Raw genomic sequence first — 12,769 nt, forward strand, 5'->3', positions numbered from 1 at the left:
GTGTTACAGGGCCATGTTCTTTCTAAAAACTATGGCGAGAGCGGGGGGGGGGGGAGTCCTGTCTTACCTCTATAGTTTCTGAACTTCACAAACAAGCCTAGTTCCTCCTTAGTTGGTGGATTCTGCTGCATTCACCCAGTCTGCCACCATAACCACATGTCCATTTCTCTCTGTGTGACCCTCTCTTTCCCTCTTCTCGGGAGACAAACAACAGACTAGATGATAGCTCCTCTTACCTTGAATGTGTCTGCAAAACCCCAATTTCCAAGTAAGATGACTAGGATTAGTGTTTCCACATGCCTGTTAGCTGGATCCAGTCCCCCAGGAAGTTAGCAGAAAATATCTGGCTATGGTATCACTCTCTAGCAAAAGTAACTCTCTTCCACCCTCACTTATGGACTGCTAGGTCATTCCCCTGGCACATTTTATCCTATGCCATCCTCATTTTGAGGTGACTCTGATCATATGTCCAGGGGCTCTATTCACTGAAAAAGCTGAAAACAAAAACATAAGATGCAGACCTGTACACTTGTGTGTATGTGAGTGTCCTGGCTCCAACAAGCTCACAAGTGCCCTGTGGAGAATGATGGTAGGGTAGGTTCTGGGGGTGGCACCGGTGAGAAGACAGGCGTTTTCTGGCCCCACAGAATAGACAGTCTAGTGGGATGAGGTTTGCACTCAAGATGTGGCTTCCTAAATAACAACCTCTAGCCAGGCCTGAGGACAGAGCCTGGTGATGTGCATGCCTGGCCTCTGGCACCCTCTGGTGACTGTGGCTGTGTCTCTCCTAGTGGGCTGTTCATCACCAATCATGACAAGGGCCACATTGCCACCATGCTCAACTCATGGCCTGAGGATGACATTAAGGTAGGGTTCTTCTCTTCTGTGCTGTTGCTCTGTGCTGGACTGGGTCCTCTCAGCCTGGACCAGAAAGGAAGCCATTGCATCACCAAACGGAAGAGTCAACAAACTTGTATAAGGCCTGGCTTCCACACCTGTCATAGCTATGCACAGCAATCCTGACAGAGGGAGAGTGGGTCAGAACAAGGCGTCCAGGTATAGCAGGGGCTGAGGATTTGAACCCAGATCCTGGTGCAGGGTAACCTTGGTTTCTCTGAAAGATGATGGCAGATGGGTTTCCTCCACTGAGCCTGCAGCTACCACCACCCAGTAAAGGGGAGTCGAGGGTACGGGGGCCTATGCTGACTTAGGTAGGCTGGCATCCAGAGGAGTACCACTGCAGGAGCACGCCCCCTGTCTTGTAGGCTGTGGTGGTGACAGATGGGGAACACACCCTTGGCCTGGGGGACCTGGGCTGCTACGTCATGGGCATCCAAGTGGGCAAGCTGGTGCTATACACAGTGTGCAGGAGAGTCAACTCACAGCAGTGCCTGCCTGTGATGCTGGATGTGGGTACCAACAACCAGGTAATGACCCCAACCCACGGTACAAGGCCCTGAGGACAGCAGGGATGCTTCTGCCTCAGGGAACCTCCTTTTCATGGACAACACAGGAGGAGAGAGAAAGAGAGATAAGTATAGAGACAGAAATGCCAGGTCAGGCCACATACATGTCCTGCAATAAGCAATCACAGAAACCAGAACTCCTTTGTTCTGCACCCTAAAAAGAATTTATGTCCTGGGACCGGGTGGTGGTACACCTGGTTGAGTGCACACGTTACAGTGCTTGAGGACTCAGGTTTGAGCCCCCAGTCCCCACTTGCATACAGAAAGCTTTACAAGTGGTGAAGCAGTTTTCCAGGTGTCTCTCCTCTCTTCCTTGATATCTCCTCTAACTTCTCGATTTATGGCTATCTCGAGTCAATAAATAATGACAAGAAAAATAATAATAAAGGAATTTTGTCCCATACTCCCAAAGGGGGGAAATGTTAGAGGAAGATGACCAGAGGAGACTAAACCCCTATTATCCTGGGATCTAAAATGTTTTCACCAACAGTCTTTGTTTCTAAACCATCATTGAGAGGGAAGAGAATCAGGAAAATCAGAGGATGTCAGGTACTGTTTTGCTTATCTGAGAGAGAAGAGGGAAAAGAAGGAAGGGCATTCAGAAGTAGTGATAGGTGTAGCTATGACGTAGAAAGGAAGTGAAGACAGAGTCATAGAAATGAATAAAAATGGGCAAAAGAGATAAAAATTCACACACACACACACAGGCAGAGAGAGAGAGAGGGAGAGGGAGAGGGAGAGGAGAGGGAGAGGAAGCGGGAGAGGGAGAGGGAGAGGGAGAGGGAGAGGGAGAGGGAGAGGGAGAGGGAGAGGGAGAGGGAGAGGGAGAGGGAGAGGGGCACCAATATATATTCAACCCACACCTATAACCTCAGAACTATGGTGGTTTCTGCTGGAGGGGGTTGGAAACACAGAACTCTGATGGTAGGGATAGTATAGAATTAGACCCCTATTATCCTATAATTTTGTAGCACACTATTAAGTCACTAATAAAACATAAAATTAAAAGGAAGCAGGAGAAAAAGCCAGGCCAAGTAGGACAAGGGCCTGGCCTAGATGTGAGTCCCCCCACACCACACAGGGGTGCTTGGCTTCAGGGGAAATTCAGGTGCTTTGGAGTCTCTCCTTCTCCTCCTCCTCCTCCTCCTCCTGCTCCTGCTCCTGCTCCTCGTCCTCCTCCTCTTTCCTTTCTGTCTCTCACTCTTTCTCTATCTGAAAAAGTTGGTGGGGCAATGAAATTGCACATGCCTGAGGCCTGGCTCCAGAAAGCTAGTCATGGAGAACATGAAGAGAAGTGGTGAAAGTAGAATAGTGGTTTCCATTCTAGGCTCTTTTCTTCAGTATTTTTCCACCAAAGCCATCCTACATCCTAAGACCAAAGCTGCCTTTTCCCAGCAAAGCCATTGGAATCCAGCTGTTCTCAAGTTCATGTGTATTATGAGTTCTTTCCCAAGTTAGCTTTTGTCCTACTGTGTCATTGCTTTGTTTGTTTGTTTGTCTGTCTTTCTGACTACTTTACCAGGGCACCAATCAGCTATGGCTTATTGGTGATGCTGAGGATTGAACCTGAGACCTTGGAGCCACAGGCATGGGACTTTTTTTTATTACCATCAAGTTGTCTCCCTTGCCTCTCTGCTCCAAGGGTGTCATTTGATTGGCTGTTGAGTGTATCCACAGTTCCATAAGGAACTGCCCTCCCACAACTGGACTCAGGAAATTTCTCATCTCCTGGCAAATAGAAAACTGGTTCCAGCACTCAGCATCTACAGATTGGTGTTTATTTTCCATCTCGATTATCTTCTTAGGAAAAATTCTTAGAAATATCAGACTGGGGAGATAGCATAGGTCAACAGAAACACTTTTCTACCTGAGGCTCTGAGGTCAAAGTTTCAACCCCCAATCCCATCATAAACCAGAGTTAAGCAATGTTGAAGGGGAGGGAGAAAGAAAGAAAGAAAGAAAGAAAGAAAGAAAGAAAGAAAGAAAGAAAGAAAAGAAATGAAATATGGAAGAAAGGATGGAAGGAAGGAAGGAAGGAAGGAAGGAAGGAAGGAAGGAAGGAGGGAAGGAAGGAAGGAAGGAAGGGAAAGGAAGGGAAGGGAAGGGAAGGGAAGGGAAGGGAAGGGAAGGGAAGGGAAGGGAAAGGAAGAAGTAAAGAGACTTAAGAAGAAAGAAAGAAAAAAAAGAAGTAGGGACCAGAAGATAGTTCACCCAGTATGGCACACATGTTATCATGTGTAAGTAACGACCCAATTTCAAATGCTCATGGTGGTCTTCCGGCTTGGAGGGGAGGAAACTAGAAGCAGTGCCTCAGTGTCTCTCTTCTGTCTGTCTCTCCTCTCTGTCTCCCTCTATGCCTTTCAACCTGTATCTAAAGAGAAATAATTGAGAGTGGGTGGGCCCATGCAATGGTGTACCTGGTTATGTACACACTGCAGTGTGCAAGGATGTGGCTTCAAGCCCCTGGTCCCCACCTACAGGGGCAAAATGTCACAAGTAGTGAAGGAAAGCTGCATGTGTCTCTCTATATCTTCCCTTCTCTAGCTCCCTCTCCCCTCTCAATTTCTGTCTCTATCCAATAATAAATAAATAAAGTTATAAATTATAAAAAGGAAGTAAAACATTTGGCTGCTTGAACCAGCAATTTTGTTGTGCAGGCACCAAGCTCCAGGACCAACCCTGTGTCAAAATTTAAACAAAGAAACAAATAACTTAGCTGGCCTGGAGGTGCAGAGGAGCCCCCTAGGCTGGAAGCTTAGGCCCCAGAGCCCTTCAGCACAATCACCTCCCAGCCCCATGTCCATCTTTCCCACTATGCTGGGCTCCTGATTCGTCTGTCAGTCTGGCTGGCTGCCCCAGGAGCTGCTGGGGGACACCCTGTACATCATCCTGCAGCAGGAGAGCATGCATGGGGAGGATTATGACCAGTTGCTGGAGGAGTTCATGCAGGCAGTCACCCACAAGGGAGCAACACAAGCCACTGGGATGGGGTGGGGCAGGAAGTGGCTCCGAGGACAAACTGGGGTAGGGAGAAGGGTGCATGGGAGGCAAGGGAAGAAGACCCTGCCTCACCTCTAAACTCAGAGACAATCAGGGCCATCAGTGGTGAGTGTGAGTGGGGTGTGGGGGTGTGTGGTTACTGAGGCCCATGGGGGAGGGAACCCAGCATCTGAAGTCCAAAAAGGAAAACCTACAGGCCTGAGCTGTTCTGACTGGAGGCAGGCTTCAGAATGTTTTGAGTGGAGGGGAAATGTGTCCTTCCCACAGAAGGTTCTAGAATTCAGGATGCCTCACCCCTACCTGAGGGCTGGGCTGTGTGAGTAAGTAGGTCCTGTGGATACTGGCTGTGAGATTGATGAGGGGACATCTCTGCCCTGGAATGAGGGTGCCCTCACTCAGTGGGAGACCTACCCGGAGGAGCCCAGCTAAGGCTAGTGAGTTCCTCACTCTGTCTTCCCCCAGCAGCCACACACACACACACACACACACACACACACACACACACACATCTGGTGCCAAAAAGATAGATCCTGAAAAAGGAGCTGAAAGTGTCCCTGAAGAGAAGAATATGCTGAGGAGCACACATGACGCTGAAGCTCAAAGGGGCAGGAGTGTGGTGGATGTGTGGAGAAAAGCCAGAGGATTGTCATCCAGGAATGCCCAGAGAGGCTGTCTTCTGGCCTAAATTAGCCAGCGCTGCCCACAGTGCTCTGGCTTCTCTTGGGGCAGAGCCCCCTGACACAGGATGAGGAACTGAATGAACTGCATGTCTCAATGTCTCTTCAGGGACTCTTCAAGGAGCTGGGAGTAGCTGCAAGTGCTGGGTTCAAGCCCCAGCACCACGTGGGAGCATCACAACACCAGGGTAACTTTATGCCTGGTGTTGTTTCTTTCTGTTTCATGCCCCCACCCCCAACAAAAAATAGACAGTGACAGGGCAATAGGTGTGTTGTCTGGTAGAGTGCATATGTTACGAGGCCAGAGAACCGTGGTTTGAACTGCAGGCCACTTTGTGTGAGCACCTGCAGAGGAGACACTTCCTGTGCAGAGGAGCAGTGCTGTGGAGGTGTCTCCCCACCTCTAGCTCTCTATTCCTTTTGGTATCTCACCCTTTCAACTCATTGCTGGGGCTCAGTGTCTGCACAGCTCCACCGCTCCCAGATGCCATTACTTTCTTTCCTCTAGATAAAGGGTGACTGACAGAGAGATAGAGAGGAAAGACACATAGAGGAGAAGAGAAACCACAGCACTGGTCCACTACTTGTGAAGCCCCCCAACCCCCATTGACAGGTACCCATGTAGTGGCTGGGGTTCAAACCTAGGACCTCTTGCATAATAGCCTATATTCTCACTGACGTCTAACTCAGATACGGAATGCACTGCCTCGTCCAGTTTGAGGACTTCACCAATGTCAATGCCTTCTGTCTGCTAAACAAGTACCAAGACAAGTACTGCATGTTCAGTGATGACATCCAAGGTATGTTCCGCCCTGAGACTGAGTGGCTGGGACTGGCTCCCTCACACAGGACCACCTGCTGCCAGAGTACCACTGGGGCTCCACTGTCTGGTGACTCAGGCTTCGCTGTGACCTGGGAGAGAGTGCTGGGGCTTTGCTAAACCACTGCTCCCTGGTCTAGGCCTTGGAGACCATGACCACATCCAGGGAGATGAGTATTACATGACTGCATATATCTGTGACTGTGTACAAGGATGCAGGTTTGAGCCTCTGGACACCACATGGGAGCACCTACAAGGGGGAAGCTTCATGAGCAATGGAGCGGTGTTATGTTGTCTCTCCTCTTTCTATCTCTCTCACTTTTAATCTCTCTGTCTCTTGACTTCTATCATATACATATATACATATATATACATATACATACACACACACACACACACACACACACATATATATGTCATGTAGGCATTGAGTCCCAGCAAGAACACTGGTGGCAAAAAAAAAAAATTGAATGAAACATGTAAGGGGCATTCTAAATAATTTAACTAGCAAATGCAAGCTGGACTAGGACAGAGCACCTTTGTGAGCCACAGTTTCAGCCTCTCTCCACAGAAGAAGCTAACAAAGACCTGGGGCAGATATAGTAAATGTTTAAAGCACTAATATATGGGGGTCATATGGTGGCATGGCCAATAGATCATACAGGTTATCATGCTCAAGGACCTGACCCAAGTTCAAGCCTCCAGTCCTCACCTGCATCAGGTAGCAGGAAGCTTCATGAGCAGTGAAGCATTATGACAGATGCCTCTCCTTCTCTCTGTCTCAAAGCACTGGATATACTTACAGGGAATTATGAAGTGTAAGCAGTGGGTCCCCTTTGACCTTGAAGACCTGTTTGTGGGGGACATAGCAAACACTGTCAAAATCTACAAGGACGTCCTGGGGTGGAAGTCCTCAGGAGGGTCCAGAGAGGGGCTTGAACCAAGGTCTTTAGACATGGTTATGTGTTCACTCTACCATGTGACCCAACTGCTGGTCCCCTTTTCTATTTCTAAGTCCTAACACGTCACCCAAGAGCTCCCCACCCCAATGAAAGTCAATGTTGAAGAAAAGCCCAAACCTTCTGTTGTAGGGTTCAACAAATGCTAATCAGTCTTTGAGGTTTTGGGCTGTAGTAGGGGGGTAACTTTTCCCTCCAAGGGAGTCTCAGATGTCACCCCAGGGAGAACACTGGACCAACAGGGTAGACAAAAGGCTGGGGTGTGGGCTCTGGAAGCCACACACAATGCTGGGGCAGAGTACCAAAGATCAAAGGTTTAGTAGCTGCTCAGAGGTCTAGATAAAGTTTACTTAGTAACCTGAGGGAGCAAGTTGGGTGTCAGTAGAGCAAAGTGCAAGGTGGCAGTGGATACAATCAGGGTTATTCCCATCACAGGGAGATTAGATTCTACCCATCACAGGATTAATTTGATTCCAGCCACCTGAGAGAACATTCCACTCCCAGGAACAAGACCCAACCTTGGAGGCTGTTCTGCTGAGGGTCTTTGGTGCCATCTGGTGGTTAGAGCACAATCCCTCCTCCAGGAGGTAGAAGGCTGTGCTGAAATAGATTCCCGGGCTGAGGAAACTCTGAAAGTCTTCTAGGAAAGATTTGCAGGGACCCAAAAATCACCAGGGTTGGCAGAAGCACATCTGTGGACTCCATGAGATTCAGCTGAAAGAGGGTTGGGAGGAATACTATTTAAAAAGGTCTCTGCACCCCTAACTTCACAGCAGCATAGTTTCTTTTTTTTTTCATTTATTTAAGAAAGGAGACATCAACAAAAACATAGGATAGGAGGGGTACAACTCCACACAGTTCCCACCACCTGATCTCCATATGCCATCCCCTCCCCAATAGCTTTCCCATTCTCTATCCCTCTGGGAGTATGAACCAGGTTCCGTGAGATAGAGCATATGTTCACATGTATCCATAAACTAGGGCAAAATATATACCTGAAAGCAGAAGTACACTAGAGTCTGCAGTGAGTACCCCACAACACTTCATCTCCACCATTCCAAACTTTGGGTCCACGATTGTTCAGCAGCATAGTTTCTAAGAGCCCAAACATGGAAGCAACCCAGGTGTCTAACAAAAGATGAGAGGCTGAGAAATTGTGGTCTATATGCACAATGGAATACTACTCAGCTCTTAAAAATGATGAAGTCATATGTTTTACTTCGTGTTGAATGGAGTTTAAAAGAATCATGTTAAGTGAGATCACTAACAAAGAGGAGAATGAATACTGAATGATCTTACTCCTGGGGGAAATTAAAAACAAGGATAGAAAGAGAAAACACAAAGTGAGACTTGCACTCGGTGTTTGCACCAAAACAAAGGAGGAGAAGAGAAGGAGAGGAAGGGACTTTGGGGCCCCTGGGCTGAAAGGACCTAAGCTTGGGGTGACAGTGTTCTGCAGACACCCACCACAGGGAGGTGAGACTTGCACACATGTGTCAGCAACTACCCTGTAAACCATTACCCCCCAATAAAGTTATTTGGTGGTGAGGATTTTAAAGAGCAAGAGGAAGATGGATGGACTTACTCTATATCCTAGGAGAAGAGGAAAACAGTCGGTGATATACTAAGAGGGCTTTGATAAAATGGTGGGCAAAGGGAACTGGAGAATTCTGGAGGAGGGTCAGTCTATGCAATGTTTAACACCTCTGTAACTGGCCTGAGAGAAAGAGACAGAGATGAGGAGAGACTTACAACATGGCACTTGAATCTTTATCTCATAGACAGGAAGCAGGAGTTTGAACCTGGGTTTTTGCACATGGCAATGTGTGTGCTGTGACAGGTATGCCACCACCTAGCCTCATAAACAAAAAGTTAAGTCCAATGACTACTTCTCTTATTTATTTATAAAATAAAAAATAGAAAAAACATATGGTAAGTGGGGTAAAATTCCACACAATTCCAACTGTCATAGTTCCATATCGCATCCCCTGCCCTGATATCTTTCCTAATCTTTATTCCTCTGGGAGTATGGACCCAGGATCATTATGGGGTGCAGAAAGTGGGAGGTCTGGTTTCTGTAATTGCTTCTCCACTGAGAATGGGCATTGGAATGTCAAACCATACTCCCAGCCTGTTTCTATCTTTCCTAGTGGGGCAGGGCTTTGAAGAGTTGGGATTCCAAGATACATTGATAAGGTCATCTTCCCAGGGAAGTCAGGTTGGTATACTGATAACGTCTGCAACTTGATGTCTGAAATGACTACTTCTGAGTTGTCCTCACCCTTTGTAATAATTGAGTGACTTCTTTCTTTTTAAGGGTCCATAGACTTTTTGTTGGAATTTGAGGGCCTCTTCTCATTCAGGGAAAGATATATCTATCTTTGTGTCATAAGATCTAAGTGTGAGTTCAGATTTGTGACTCCCTCTCTGGGCCTAGGAAGTTTCTTTGGGTTGAATATGATTTCATGAGCCCAAGAGACCTCCTCCTACTAGGTCCCCAGAAAATCTACATGCTCTGCAAACCAAGCTGTAAATTCATGTTCAAATCTCTTCTCCCCTGTCTGTAGTAGTGTAAGGCCCTGGTGATCCACTGGGCATAAAATGTTGGCCAGAGACTGTGCTTGAGTCTCCCCCCACAAAAAAAATCAATGTAATGGGCTGGTGGGGGAGGGCAGGGGTTGTTGCAAGAAAGACAATCAGCATCCTCTGATCCTGATTTACTACCTCTCCCAGGAGTGTCTCTCTTCCCTTCTGGTTCCCATTCAATGGTTTTCAAGCATATCCGTATTTGATCTGGTAGATTTGTGTGTTTGCTTATAAGTGAAAGTTCACACTGTCTCTGTTTCCCCGCTGGCCTTGTTTCTTGATGTGGAAGCCCTCTAGGTCCTTCTTGGTGCAGGTGGTGAGTCTCTGTTTGGGTCTTTGTCTTCTTCTGTTTTGTGTTGTTATTTTGATTTTTGCTTTTGGCAGCAACAAAAAATGCAGTGCTGCTCTGTGCAGTGTTCTGCTGGCATCTGTTTACAGGCACTTAGGTCAATGCCAGAAATGATCCCAGGATGACCGTGGGAGGGATACACAGCAGCTTCTATCTTTACATAACAGGCAGTTACTCAGATCTTACTCGGTCTCTGGAAGCCAGATGGACACACGGGGTACGCCCCCCAACAAAGAAACTGAACCCACTCTGCTCTGTCACAGGCACAGCCTCCGTGGTGGCCCGGATCCTAGCAGCTCTGCGGGTCATCATAAACTGGCTCTCTAGCCATGTGTTCATTCTTTCAAGGAGCAGGGGAAGTAGGTGCTGCCAGGAAATGGAGAAGCCTAGAGGTGGCCTGGCATGATGCCTCATCTGGACACTGAGCTTCTGTGCCATGTGCATTGGGCTGCATTGGAGGAACCTCCAGACCTGTGGGCTTTTTGCACCCTCTCTCATTTGAGGATCCCTGCGTCCCCCAGGTGTGGAGGTAGGAGGGCTGGCTGCTGCCTCCCTGGGTCTGAGCCTGTCCTGTGTGGCACCCCCACGCTGCCCTGGGCATCGCTCACCTCCTGGTCATGGCCCTGGAGAAGGAAGTCGTCCCTGCGGCTGAGGCCACCAAGAAGATCTGGATGGTGGACTCCAGGGGACTCATTGTCAAGGTGGGTTGGTCTGGGGGCAAGACTTGGGGTATCATACAGCAGCTGGAGATGGGGTGCTTACATGTGAGGGGGAAAGCCTGGCAGGCAGGAGAGAGATGAGGAGGTCAGGGCAGGGACTGCTCTTTATTTGGACTGATAAATTGATTTTTCCTACCAGGGTTACCACACTGCTTCACTGTACCTGACGGCCATTATTAATGCAGAGAAAGGGAGAGAGAGAAACACATAGGGAAAAAATGAGAGGAAAATAGAGAGAAGGGGAGACTTCTGAAGCACAGGGTGATCCCCCTCAGATGTCACTCAGAACCTGAATTCAGGTCCCAGATTCCATTAGCTTAGAAAACTGGGGAGAGGGACAGGAGTGACAGTTCAAAGGTCATAGCTGAAAATGCAAAAACCGGGGCTAGGAGGTGGCACACCTGGTAGAGCACACACGTTCCCATTTGTGAGAACCTGGGTTCAAGTGCCTGGTCCTGACCTGCAAAGGAAAAGTTTCCTAAATAGTAGAAAAGTCTGAAGATGCCTCTCCTTACTCCCTTTCTATCAGTCTCTGTCTCTATAAAAAAAAAAAAAGGGGAGAAAAAAAGAAAAGAAATGTAAAGAAAAGGAGGATGGAAGAAGGAAGGAGACAAAGTGATCACTGTGAGTAGTGGAGTTGTGTAAGCACTGAGCTTACACAATAATACTGCTGGCAATGATAATAACAATAAATTAAAGTATAAGAATCATGGACACCTGCATGCAAGAGCCATATATTTCAATGGGCAGGGTGCATGCCTTGCCATGCACTTGAATCACATTCAAACCCTAGCACCACATGGGAGGTTGTCACTGTACTGGGAGAAGCTCTGGTGCTGTGGTGGCTCCCCTTCCGTGTGTGTGTGTGTGTGTGTGTGTGTTTCTCTCTCTCTCTCTCTCTCTCTTTGTCTCTCTCTCTCAGTACACAGAGTGCTCTCTGTGGCTCAAATGCAGCAACTCTGCCTAGGTTCCCTGTAGGACCATGTGAAATCTTGGTAGAGTTTAGGGGCGCTCTCCTATCCTTGGATGGAGGTCTGGAAGGACACCCCACTTGTTGGCCTCTCCCGTATAAGGGTGAGCTAAGAGGGAAAAGTCTTCCATGACTCAGTTTCCCCTTGCTAGTCTCTCAAGCCCACATAAAGCAGACAAGCCTCTCACATTAAGTTTTCCCTGATAGCAGGCCAAATGGCTGCCTGATTGAGAGTTCACTCAAAGTTCACTATAGTCCTTCAAAGTTCACGCATTCACTATAAGTTCACCTTTTGATCATATAAGAGAACAAACTTTATCATACACTCTTTCCAGTGATTTGGCTGTGAGACCCCCACATCTATTTCCTTGGTTTTGATCTATGACTTACATGAAGCCTTACCTCTTTCTGTTTCATCTCATTCTACTGGTTTTACCACTATGCTTTTCTTAATACCTTTGGATAATTAACATGCCCACATCATGGAGACTAATTGTCTTGACCTTTTGGTATCACATCAATTCTTGTCATTCCTACCCCTCCCCACCATAGGGGTAAGCTGACCTTTAAAAAACTTGTAATTTATGACATATATGAATAATGTCCTTTGTTCTCTTTTCTACAAAGCCGTGTGTTTTACACTAAATAAATTAGAGCTTCATACTAAGATCTCTCCTGGTGTTCTTACTGCATCTCAGAGTCCCTATAACTTGCGACAAAGAAGCCAGTGGCTTACCTCCTGGTTGGAGGCACTCCACGTGAGCGCCAGCAGTTCCCTACAGCCACACATCTTCTTTCTCTCCAAGCAGGGGAGGAGCCATCTGAGCCCTGAGAAAGAGACTTTTCCCCAGGACCATGCTGAGAAGGGCTCCTTGGAGGAGGTGGTGCAGCAGGTTAAGCGATGGGTTTGATAGGCTGAGCCCCTCGGGTTGTAGGAGTGGCCCGAATTCTGCTTGATGTGTGGTGTCAGAATCCTTGTTCTCACAGCCCTGTGTGTGTTCAGTGGCCACCTCCCTGTCATTTGCTAGTCTGGGGAGACTAGTGCTTGTCTGATGTCTTGTGATTGTATGGTCTGGTGGGTGGCCAAAGGGACCTGACAGAAAAAGTCAGGCCGTGAATATTATCAATAAGGGCTTTATTTGTGTGCTTCTGGAGCAAGGTTCTCGGTTCCGGGCAGGTAGGGGGTCACATGAAGTTGCAAGCAGGGTAAAGGAGGGAGATTC

The 12,769-nt window shown here is 47.7% G+C and overlaps 1 protein-coding gene across 1 annotated transcript; it reads left to right on the plus strand.

Annotated features, from left to right (window-relative positions):
• Positions 1–296: 296 nt before the first annotated feature.
• Positions 297–9,805, plus strand: LOC132536614 (NADP-dependent malic enzyme, mitochondrial-like). Its single transcript, XM_060184717.1, has 6 exons — positions 297–352; positions 792–867; positions 1,266–1,427; positions 4,326–4,456; positions 5,834–5,943; positions 9,744–9,805. Exons 1-6 carry the CDS (start codon positions 297–299, stop codon positions 9,803–9,805), a joined length of 597 nt encoding a protein of 198 aa, XP_060040700.1.
• Positions 9,806–12,769: the final 2,964 nt, after the last annotated feature.

Source organism: Erinaceus europaeus, unplaced genomic scaffold, assembly GCF_950295315.1.
Source record: "Erinaceus europaeus unplaced genomic scaffold, mEriEur2.1 scaffold_750, whole genome shotgun sequence".
NCBI lineage: Eukaryota > Metazoa > Chordata > Mammalia > Eulipotyphla > Erinaceidae > Erinaceus > Erinaceus europaeus.

Coding starts and splice junctions, on each gene's coding strand:
- LOC132536614 (XM_060184717.1), top strand. CDS start 297: ATGCCTGTTAGCTGGATCCAGTCCCCCAGGAAGTTAGCAGAAAATATC. Junction 868..1,265: donor GGCCTGAGGATGACATTAAG/GTAGGGTTCTTC, acceptor CCTGTCTTGTAG/GCTGTGGTGGTGACAGATGG. Junction 4,457..5,833: donor ACACAAGCCACTGGGATGGG/GTGGGGCAGGAA, acceptor CGTCTAACTCAG/ATACGGAATGCACTGCCTCG.